The sequence below is a fragment of the Camellia sinensis genome, chromosome 12 (assembly GCF_055761805.1).
Source record: "Camellia sinensis isolate YWXY chromosome 12, ASM5576180v1, whole genome shotgun sequence".
Taxonomy (NCBI): domain Eukaryota; kingdom Viridiplantae; phylum Streptophyta; class Magnoliopsida; order Ericales; family Theaceae; genus Camellia; species Camellia sinensis.
The window spans coordinates 95108887-95120373 of record NC_138972.1 but is presented as its reverse complement, the minus strand read 5'-3'; the positions used below and the strand labels follow the sequence as shown (position 1 = coordinate 95120373).

General features: G+C 36.8%; 1 protein-coding gene across 4 annotated transcripts; it reads left to right on the top strand.

Annotated features, from left to right (window-relative positions):
• The first annotated feature begins 2728 nt into the window (after nt 1-2728).
• On the top strand, nt 2729-11165 carry IQD5 (IQ-domain 5). Of its 4 annotated transcripts, none has more exons than XM_028233192.2 (7): nt 2729-3295; nt 5922-6038; nt 6145-6384; nt 7308-7535; nt 7992-8105; nt 9350-9839; nt 10521-11165. In XM_028233192.2, the coding sequence occupies exons 2-7, from the start codon at nt 5955-5957 to the stop codon at nt 10670-10672; spliced, it is 1308 nt and encodes a 435-aa protein (XP_028088993.2). In that variant the 5' UTR covers nt 2729-3295; nt 5922-5954; the 3' UTR covers nt 10673-11165. The 4 variants fall into 4 exon arrangements, with proteins under 4 accessions (XP_028088993.2, XP_028088992.2, XP_082755427.1 ...); XM_028233191.2 differs by having other exon boundaries at nt 2763-3295; nt 6136-6384; XM_082899301.1 differs by having other exon boundaries at nt 3294-3515.
• Nucleotides 11166-11487: the final 322 nt, after the last annotated feature.

The following is an 11487-nucleotide window of genomic DNA, read 5'->3' as shown; positions in this document are numbered from 1 at the left end:
TGTCTTTGAGATTCTAACAACCTAATTGTGTTCCATTGGCACAATATAAAATTAATTTATGTTAGTTTGCATTGAAATATGTTGCGAGAAGTGTAAGTAGTTAAATTGTATTTAAAAAATATATATTTTTACAACGATAAAGTTATCAGTGAAAGTGAGTAGGATTTTTTGATATTTCAGTCCAGTCCATGGAATTTACTTGTAATTGTCCTTAAAAATTAGGGTTATTTATGTCAAAATCTCCTCACTATTATTAATGAATGGAAAATTCTATTTACACACCATTAAATCTCTTAGTTCACACTATTTTTAAATTCTTTTTGTTTACAAATTTATCCCTTAATTAAATTACTTTTGTGGACAAACTCTACACACCAACTACCATCCTTCGATACATACACTAGTCACAACCCAACTATTTTTAAATTCTTTTTGTTTACAAATTTATCCCTTAATTAAATTACTTTTGTGGACAAACTCTACACACCAACTACCATCCTTCGATACATACACTAGTCACAACCCAACACCACTGCCGGAGCCACCCCAACCTAACTGTTTTTCCTTAACAGCTGCTTTTCATCCTTATTCTCTTACACCACACCTCCTTTCCAGCCTTCTTATATTTTTTTATAAGGTGTCAATGTTTGGTAAAGTTGGAAGGGAAGAGAAGAGGGTTGAAGAGTGAGTGGCAATGGGGAGAGATCGTGATTGTGAGGGAGAGAGAAAGAGAGAGATAGAGAATCGAAGGTGAGAGTGATAGAGAAATGAAAGGTGGAAGAGAGATCGCGATCTAATGATTGCAATTGAAGGGGAGGGGGCTGCAGTGGCGGAATGAGGCATCGACGACGAAAAAGGGCTGTAAAGCAAGGAAATAGAGGTTAGAAATAAGGAAACAGCAGCGGGAGGGAGAGAGAGACTGGGGAGAGGTGACAACAATGGGAAGTTGAGAGAGGTTGGGGAGGGAACGGCGCCAATAGAACGCGGTGATGGCTGGCGATGGTTAGGGTTAAGGTTTAAAAATTTGGAAAGATAGGGCTATTTTGGTATTATGTAAAAATTAGTGGGGTGTAGAGGAAAAGTTATGTATTGTGTATTGAGTCTTTATGTGGTGTGTAAATAGAATGACCCTTAAGACCATCTCCAACGGTGAATCAGATTCATCACCAGATTTGAATTTGATGAAAAAGTAAAACTTTTATCTCTCCAACGGTTTCACCAAAATGATATCAAATTGAAAATCAGCCAAAACTTTTACCAAAATGAAAACTTGGAGCAGATTTTACCAAAATACTGTGCGTTTACGTTGGAGGTGGCCCCGTTGGACAACCAGCTGGACGTCTGGCCAGTTATCTCACCAGTCATCCGACTAACTGAACAATTCTTAGAACACAGCCATTTGTCTACTTTCAAGTTTTGACTCTTCTCTCTCTCTGGTGGACACACATAACTGAGGCATTGTATGTGGAGGCTTTGCATTTAATTGGGTTGCAGAAAAGTTAGAGATAGAATAAAGAGAAAGCTTGGAGCTCTTTTTGAACAAGGGATTCAAGTCGGTTTCTTGTTTTTCTAAACTCTTTTCTTGCTACATTTCGCTGAATCAATTTGCTGCAGTATTTTCTTTGCCAATCTTTTTGAGATCTTTGGGTTCCAAGGTTTGAGGCTTTGATTTCATCTCTGTATTGGGTTTTTCCCAATTCGATGGTAATGTTTTGACTTTCAAATTTTAATGGGTTTGGAGTTTTGTAATTCCATGAATCTTTTGAATCTTGGGTCTTGAATTTCTTTGTAATTTGAGTCTCTCTCTCTCTTTTTTTCTTTTTTAACCTTTTCCCTAATCCTATTTTTTTTTTTTGTCACTTTTCCAAAATGTTGAACTAGTCCACTAGCTCACTGACTGAACCATAAAATCTGTGGATAGATTTTATCCTCTTCTTTTTCTTTTTTTACTTTTTTTTTCTTATTACATTTCTGGGTTTCAATTTTGCTGTCTTAATCTGGCTTGAATCCTCAGCTACTAGATTTTCAAGGTAGTCAAATCCAGGGTTTCTATTTGATCTGGTCAAAGATCAAAGAGAATTGAGAAGAGCAGAAGAAGAGATGGGTCTTTCAATACATCTTTTACTATAGAAACCAATTTGTCACTGTGCTGCTTTGATCATGGATAAAAAGACCAGAAAAAGAGATGGGTCTAACCATTCAACAGAATAAAACAAGAGAAATCTATCATTTTTGAGGAAATTGCAAGAGCACAAGCTCAGGGAAGCTCTTAAAGGGAAACAAAATTGAAACATAAATGGAGGGGGGAAAAAAAAATTTAGTGGCGTAATTGGTCAATTGGTCGGTCGTCCGGCCGGTTATCCCACCGGACGTCTTCAGGTATTTTATGCAAGTAACAGTGTTCATCATTGGAGCAACTCGTATCAAATTGAAGAAAGAACTTTTTTTTTTTTTATCAAATTTGATGAAAAAAATAGTTCATTATTGGAGATACTCTAATGAATATTACTTTTTGACTTATTTATTCATAATTATCCTTTAAATGATATTCACTAATAATAGATATGATTTTTTTACTTATTACAAAAAAAGATATGAAAAAAATAAAAAGATGATTCAAATAAATCAATAACTCTAAATAAACTAGTTATTTTTTGTGGTGTCAAAACCAGCCACGAATGGATTTTAGTGTAATTAATCTAAAATATGATTGAGGGTCACATTATTTAAACCAAAAATTGGGCCCGGTGGTCGCATGCAGTAGAATACGATGAGTCCGGAGCAGTTTATTCTCTGAGAGAGGTGAATGCTAAAATGCGCCTGGTGGTCACTGCCACCTAACCCAACCGATAACTGGACGCTAAGACCGCACTGGGGATCGAACCGGTGGGGTACGATCCGATTACGATAACAATCATAAAAAATCCCGTGATTGACTCTTGGTTTCATTCGTGAGAGCGACACGTCCACACCAAACGACGACGTACGTCTCTACTCTCAACCCACCCCCGGCGTACGTTAGTCCAGTCCACCACCAACCTCTGTCGTCTGCTCTGGCTTTTATCATTTCAGTGGGTAACCAATCCAATCCCTTTATTTGATGTGTGTGTGTGTGTGTGAGAGAGAGAGAGAGAGAGAGAGAGAGAGAGAGAATTTGATATCAAAATCAATTCGAATTCGATCTTCAAAGCTCTCAAATTGACTATTTGTTGACTGATTGATAGAGATCCACCATACAAACAAAAGGGCGCTCTCTCACTTTTCTTCTCTTTCATCAATGCCTCTCAAATTCCAGGTCAATTCACCACTATAATATATACTCTTTCAACTATATATATATGTACGTGTGTGTGTGTGTCTGTTCGTCACTGTGATTATGTAACTATTTCTGTGTATTGTCGGTTTCTATTTCATGATCTGTATCGATCTGCGTTGTTTATGCACTCAATTGGGACTTTTCTTTACTGAATTTACTTATCTTGGTGCTTCAATCAAGTATGGGTTTTTGGGATTTAGTAAGCATTTAACTTGGCTTTGCTTAGAACCAGGGTTACTAGTTTTATAAGCTGTTTGAATTAATAAATTTATCATCATCAAACTAGGATTACTTCAATTTAAGTCTCATAATTAACTACAATGATGTGTAAGGGAGTTGGGTCTGATTTTGTGACAGATCAAAAATTGATACCTAACTTATGTTATTGTGGGTCAATTTGGGGGAGACTTCTTAGGGGTCTCAAACATTTTCCATACATATTTGGGGAAGTTGTTTAAAGTTTCAAGATTTGTACTTCATGGACCTTATTATATTAAGATTTTTTATTTGTTGAATCAAAGTTTGAGTTGCATGCGGGTTTTGAACATAATTTTTCCTCGCTATAAATGAATGTATCTTGATTTTGTGTCATATATGTTGATGGCCGTGCTTCCAACATTTGGACTTGTATGGTCCATGGCGGAGTTCTTTGACACACCTGCCCAAATGTTTCTTCTTCTGCCTTTTTGTGAGCGTTGAGTGCAACGAGGACTTTAAATCTGGCTGTTGTTGTGTCTTTTGCCTTTTAATGGTTACCAGTTTGATGTAGTTGGTGGTCAAAAATATTAATAATAATTTAAACAAAAAATCTGTCCTATTTCCCAGGATACACATACTTCAAATCTTAATTTTAAAAAGGGTTCTCTCTCAATATTGTTCCAAATTGGCTTTACCAAGAAATTTAAGGTATTGAAGTTTCTTTTTCTCTTGCCATTTTGGCATTGGATGGTGCACATATTTGTTGTCTTTTGTCAATTATACAACTTGGCTTCAAGAATTTTATCACCATTTTCAAGAAGGATACTATTGTTTCCCACATTGGCTTGGTGCCTTATTCGCCATTAAGGGTTTCAAGGCTGCAAGAACCTCTTCCTTTGAGAGAAAGCGTTCTAGTTAACTACCCTCCTTGAAAGATAATTGACTGAAAACCATTTTGTCAGGTCTAGGCCACCATCTCCTCAACTTAGAATACAACTCCTAATAGAAGCTGACTATACCATTCGAAATATCATCCTCTAACGACAAAAGCCTGTCTCCAATTCGTATATTCTCAATAAAGATGCATTGTCTATGAGCATTTGCTATCTTGTGAAAGAAGCGGGTGTTCTAGTCTCCAACTTTGCAATCTTTAGAAACTCCTTATTGTCCTATTGATGCTACTCGACCTCTGACACCCTCCTTCCTTCTAGCTAATCCAAATCTCGAAGCTCTTCCAACACCTGCGCCATCTACACTTCCAAATTTCTAAACCCTCCTTTATTCCACCTCTTCATGCCTTGCTTCAAAAGCATCAATTTTAGCTTGCCCTCCATCTCATAACCTTTCCACCATCCGCCTACCTTCTCACGAACACTTCAACTTGAAGCCACATGTTTTTGAATTTGAGAGATCTCCTTCACTTGATACCCCCACGATCTAACATTTCAAGATGAGGACGATTACGCGGTTGATGGGAACCATGGTATTATGAGGAAGTGGTCCAACATTGGCCTAGGTAAAACGCATTGAATCACTTAAGCATAAATACTTTTCCCACTCTGAAGACACCAAGAAATTGTTTATGCTAGACATGGAGGGAGCCTCTTGATTGTTAGAGTAGGTAATAAAAGGTAGGAAGATCTATCGAACCCAAGTCATCAATCAAGATGGAAAAAATTCGCATAGATCTAGAGATATGCACACCAAACAACCTCCCTGAAGGAAAGCAAATGATATTCGAATCAGCCCTTAAACACCAAGAGAAATCCCATCTAAGTGCAACAGTGCCAATTCATCAAACATCTCTATTAAATTGGTGAAAAATGGTTTTCAAAGGTGAAAAGGGAGAGGAATAATCAAGCCTGATCAAGGAACCCTTCCCTTTGTATTTCTTCTGTAATTAATTAGTTGAGGGGGGTAGGAGAGGGCAAAGAACAAGGGGGGTTTTGATACTTAGGGAGACTTCTACCCAGCATGTCCAGGATCATCTATTTATTTTGATTTTTGTGTAAAAACTAGCCATTCATGGGAAGATATGTGGCCAGTTCTAAACTGCTCATAATAAATGGTCTTTGTGGCTTAAACATTGTTATGAAGTTGTGCTTGAATCATTCGTGCTGGTTTTATACCCCAGTCAGGCTAACACCCCAAGTGTCCATGTCTTACAAGCTCAGATTTCATATCCTTCTTCTAAGTTAAATGCTACTACAGTTTTTCTTTTCTTTCTTCTTCTCTAGGCTTTAATCAGTTTGTTTCACAAGAAGCTTAGGGTGCTAACTATCATGAAGCTTAATTATTTGTCCTTGCTCTGATTGTCTTTGCAAGTTTTTCTCTCTGGCTGCTAAGTGGGGTTATGTATGGGAAGCACAGGTCATGTACTGAGTTTTTGAAGACTTTTTTGTGATAGGTCCAAAGTTGTTAGAGCTAAAGCGACATCATCATGGGTGTCTCAGGAAAATGGATTAAAGCATTGGTTGGTTTTAAGAAATCAGAGAAGTCAGAGTCTTCAGAAAGGGATGAAAATGTGGGTAGCTATTTTGACTACAAAAAACTTGTTAAAAATGCCTATTTAGTTCCAGAGATTGTCAAATGTGAAACAGTTGGAAACTCATATTTTCTAGACATTGCAGAGAACTGGAAAGTTCCGGCACCGGAGAAAGCATTCAGTCGAGATTGATGCCGACATACTTCAAGACGATTTCAGTCACAATGCTGCTCCACCCTTTGTAGATGCAGACATCCGTTCAATGCCTGATGCTGCTGGGTCCCCTTCTATCTCGCTTCAAGTGGAGGATGCAGCTAAAATTCAACAGAATTTGAGAGAAGAATGGGCTGCCACCCGAATCCAAACAGCTTTTCGAGGATTTTTGGTACTAAATTTTTTTCTTTCAGTTTTTTAGCTCACCCAATTACACACTAAATTTCAGGCATTTTCAGAAGAAAGGTGTTCCAGAGCTCAACATCTCTTTAAACCATACCTTTTTCTATTTTCTCTTGTTGAGTATAATAGTTGTTTTCAAGGAGGAATTATTTTCTATTTATTAGCTTAAGCATGTGATGCTTAGCTCTTTACCTTCATGGTTTCCACATGCTTATTGTTTTCTTTGGATATTTTGTCCAATGATGTCTTGCTGACCAAATGGGACATTTTGGTTTTATGGACTACCCAAGGAGAGATTAATTTGAGAAAAAGAGAAGCAAACAAGGAAAGAAATTTATTTGGAGATATCCATCAACAGGCTAATGAAATTTTACCATGTTTGTCTAATGTTGTTGGAAACGCATTGCCTTCCAATAGATTGATATTCGGGCCCTTGACTAAAAAATAACTTTAGACTACATAATATATTTAGATGCTTGAATCATTTACGAAAATTGGACAAACTCAGAGTACTTATCTGAGGATCAAAAATTCTTTAAGCCTGACAAATTTGCTACGAGTTCCTTCGCTACTACTCATGAGATTCAGCCTAAAGAGACTGCTCAAAACTCCATGAAGTCGGATCTTTACTAGGTAACTTGAATATTTGACTCATTGAACCCTGTACGTATTGGCTGCAATCACAAATCTTCCTCAATCCTTAAATGCCAATTTTGCACTGAAACTTGAGTGATCTATATTTTTCCTTGAAATGTTTTATCTCTACAATGCAAGTTCGATATAATGAGTTTCTGCATGTAATGCATCTCGATAACTATAACTATATACAACATTTATGTTTTAAAAATCCTACTTGGGACTTCATTTTTATAATTTGGAGATCACTTGAAATATTTTGGTGATAAATGGCAGGCTAGGCGAGCCTTACGAGCTTTGAAAGGTTTGGTAAGACTTCAAGCCCTTGTTAGGGGCCACGCTGTGAGGAAGCAAGCAGCAATAACTCTTCGTTGTATGCAAGCTCTAGTAAGGGTTCAGGCTCGTGTTCGAGCTCGGCGTGTTCGTTTGGCATTGGAAAGTCAAACAGTCCAACAAAAACTTCAGCAACAACTTGAACATGAGGCTCGTGTTCGAGAAATTGAGGTAAGCATCCTCGGGTTTCTCTCAATGAAATATTTTTTTCTCTTTTTAATAATATGACAATAATTGGTGGTTGCATAAGGCTCATACCGTGATTTTTAAAAATTTACGTACAATGAACCGAGTCTGATGTCATTGATGTTTGGAATCTGATGTCATTGATGTGTGGAATAGGGATAAACTGGAGGTAGCTGAAACAGAAGAGTCAGGATCAGAAAATATATGCGTTTAAATTGTCTAAAGACACCTTTGTGAACCTGTGCTTGTTTAAAAATCCCATTTGCAGCAGGGAACTTTGGAATGTGTTTAATATGAATAATTTACTTGTGGAAACGGTGCTGTACTTGAAATGACAAATTTTCTTTGTTGCCAAATATATATATATATATATATATGTAAATGTATCACTTTCTTCTTCCACTTGTTGAGTGTTACATGTTGCTTCTGTTTTTGGCGCAGGAAGGGTGGTGTGATGGTGTAGGATCTGTTGAAGAAATTCAAACCAAGTTGTTAAAGAGGCAGGAAGCAGCAGCCAAGCGTGAGAGGGCTATGGCGTATGCTTTGGCTCACCAGGTAAGAATGCAACAGCTTCTTCCAAGGACATCAAGTAGAAAATTATGATTCTAACTAGAGAAGATTTGGACATTTATATCGTGAAGAGGGGTCCAGATCAGGATTAGGACAAAGGGAAACATATAGATGTTAGCTCATCTGCTTTTCAACAGCCTTGAATTTTTGTCTGACTTTTCTCTGAAATATGTTACTAGGTTTTTAAGATATCATATTATTTTGTATATGCTGTTTCTGAAACTTTCACTCATATTAAACTCTACATTTGCCATGATGTGTCTGATGTTGCATAATTATCCCAACACCATAAAACATTCTTGAAAATCTCTTGTCCTGGCCTTCTTTATAATTGATTCATGTTCTTGATAATGATTTTGGATTGGTGCTGAAATGATTCTTGGATGTCCTGAGAAAATGTTGTAGACAAGTTTAGTTTATTAGATTGTGGTCAGGCTGAAGTCCTGGTAGCTGAGTGATTAAGCGCTGTCGTGTCATTTAAAAAGGGTGCAGGCTGAAGTCCTGGTGGCTGAGTGATTAAGTGCTGTCATGGCCTTTAAAAGGGGTGCATTTTGGCATTTGATTCTTACCATTGATCTCAAGTTGTAAGTTATGATGAGTCATTAGAGTTCATTTATTTATTATGTGACTTGCTTTCATTCATGACTTGTGGGATCTTTGGGTATTCTTCTTGTTAAACCTTTTGACTTGACGAAGAAACTGTGGGACCCCATGGCTAGTGTTTCAACATTGAACGTTATATTAATTATTATTATTTTTTATTTATTTTTTGTGTGTGTGTGTGTGTTTTTTTGGGGTGTATTTTTAAAGTTTTAGTATTGCTGGATATGTTGTGCCCTAAAATTTCTTTTGATTACATTATGTATCTATAGGTTGAAAAAAGGTGGTATTGAGAAATTTGGAAAATTTCAGTTAAAAATGTGAAGTGTGTAACAATTCATCCATATATAATTCAAAACTTTGAAATGATGCCTAGGAAAATTATGACCGTCTTTGTAGCAATTAAAAGTTTTGGTAAAAGAAGACTTTTGGGAGGTGTTCTGGCTGATATGGTTTCCGGTGTTATTATCTACCTTCACATCTTGAAGAATGAATGTTGTGCCTATAAAAATTCTAGCATTGATACTAAATTTGTGGGGTAGTGCTGATTAGACATGCTTTGTAGGGTTTTTTATTTACTATATCTACAGCTGGCTCAAAGATAGGATCTCTCTATATATATTCTGTAGTGGCAAGCGGGATCGAGGCAGCAGGCAGCTCCCTCTGGGTTTGAACCAGATAAAAACTACTGGGGCTGGAACTGGTTGGAGAGATGGATGGCTGTTCGTCCATGGGAAAACCGCTTTCTTGACAGTAATATTAAAGATGGAGTGATGATTCATGAGAATGAATCAGCTGAAGAAAAGAATGGAACTAAAACCCTGTTAAAATCTGCTGGCAAGAAACCCATTTCTTCAAACCTTCAGCCAAACCTGTCAAATCGCAAAATGGGTCTGTCTCATTTGGACGGCTTTAGTTCGTCACCCAACAAGTTCACAAGTACACAAGAGGCAACTACTACACTGTTTATGAAGCAAAAATCTAAGCCACCTCTTGAAGATTTGGTTGAAGAAGCTGGCTCAAGACCTGGTATTGCGTCAAGATCCCACAGCAATCCTAAAGAGAGATCTACTCTTTCAGATAGGCAGGCAAAGAAGCGATTCTCTCTCCCTAATAGCGGTGAATTTCTCTCTCTCTCCCTCTTGCATGGTTATGCTCACTGAAGCTGTCCTTTACTCAAAAGGATTGCTAGAGATTATTGTGTTGTGCTCTTCTTTGGCTGGCTTAGCGTAGGAATCATTTTCTGGTTGTCATAGTCCTAGTACACCCAGTAGATCCTCAGTTGTGCATGCTAGATGTTGATGCATATCCATTGAGTAGATTAGCCAACAAATAGCTGTGCCTTGTTTCTGAGAGGTTTCACCTCTTACACCATTGTCTGTAAGCCAACTATGGAAGTATGAAACATTTAGACTCTGTTCAATTTTATTTTATTTTTTAAATTGTGTATCGAACGCGACTTCAATTTAAAGTTGTGTTTCGAAAACACAATTTCAGAAACAACTTGGGTTTGGGAAATAAGTCAAAAACACTAGTGTACCAACTAGTTATGCCATTATTACTGATTTCACCTATTATATAAATTACAAATACCTAAAACTTCTTAAATTATACCATATCATCTGTTAGTATATTAGTTAGTACATTAGTTGGTACATATAATATTATTCTTAAAAAAATGACTAGGGGTTGGTAAAAGCTCGAGTTTAAAGCCTTTCCTATTTGTGAATTTCTCTTCGTTTCTTATCTATATAGGATTTTTTCTACCCCCTTTTGATTATTTCTTGGTTATTTGACCAGGGCAAGGGCTTGGGGCTCAAACTACAAAGCCACCTGGTAGAACTGCTCTAAAAAGAACACCTACTGCACAGAAGCCTTTGAGAGATAAATCCAAGTACAATGGAAATGACGTAAATCTGACAAAAACTGTTTCACAGACTGTCAATCTGTAGCTTCAAGACTCTCACGGATGATCTTTCTCCACGAAAGTGCTGCCTTTTCACCTTGTACATTCCGGACCCTTCTTGCAATTGAGATGCATTTCGTTGCTTTGGTTTCTGTCTTTTCTGGTGGTGTCCTCATGGTGTAGAGTTGAGGAGATAGGTTTGTCGGGGAAATAAGAAAAAACACAGGATTTGATTAGCGCTGTTGTAATCTGTTATTATTGTCATCATTTATTTAATTGGTGGTATATTTACTTTTAATTTCGGTTTCTGAGCTGCTGTGCCTTTCTGTCATGGCATGTGTTTGTTGGTGTCTTGAAAGTTGTGAAGAATGCTCGCTGTCCAACCTCAGAAAGGGATTATTGGAGAATACAGTGTGCCTGAAACAGAAAAAAATTGTTGTAAATAGGGATTGTTTTATTTGATGGAACTATGTTGAACTAGCATTCATTTGTAGCTTTCTTATGAGATGAGTGTGAAAGAAAAGTTTTAGTTTTGTTTATATTTGTATTACAAATAGAGAAAGTTAAAAATCAAGGGGAAGTTTAATAGGGCTCTTTTTTGAAGTTGTTTTTTGCAGGATAATCCCAGTGTTTTTCAGATATGGTTGAGAGTTAGGTTATGCTTGTTTGAATAGAATAGAATGGATTGATTGGATTGGTATTTTAAAAATTATAATCCGGATATTATTAATCTGTTCAAATTGTGTATATATTTAGATTGATTCAAGATTAGGAGGGATTGAATTTTGTTTTTATCAAATCTGTAATTTAGCCAATTATTTCAAAACTTGGTTTGAGAATCGAGTAGTAATTAATTACATT

Coding starts and splice junctions, on each gene's coding strand:
- IQD5 (XM_028233191.2), top strand. CDS start 5,955: ATGGGTGTCTCAGGAAAATGGATTAAAGCATTGGTTGGTTTTAAGAAA. Junction 6,039..6,135: donor CTTCAGAAAGGGATGAAAAT/GTGGGTAGCTAT, acceptor CATATTTTCTAG/ACATTGCAGAGAACTGGAAA. Junction 8,106..9,349: donor CGTATGCTTTGGCTCACCAG/GTAAGAATGCAA, acceptor TATATTCTGTAG/TGGCAAGCGGGATCGAGGCA.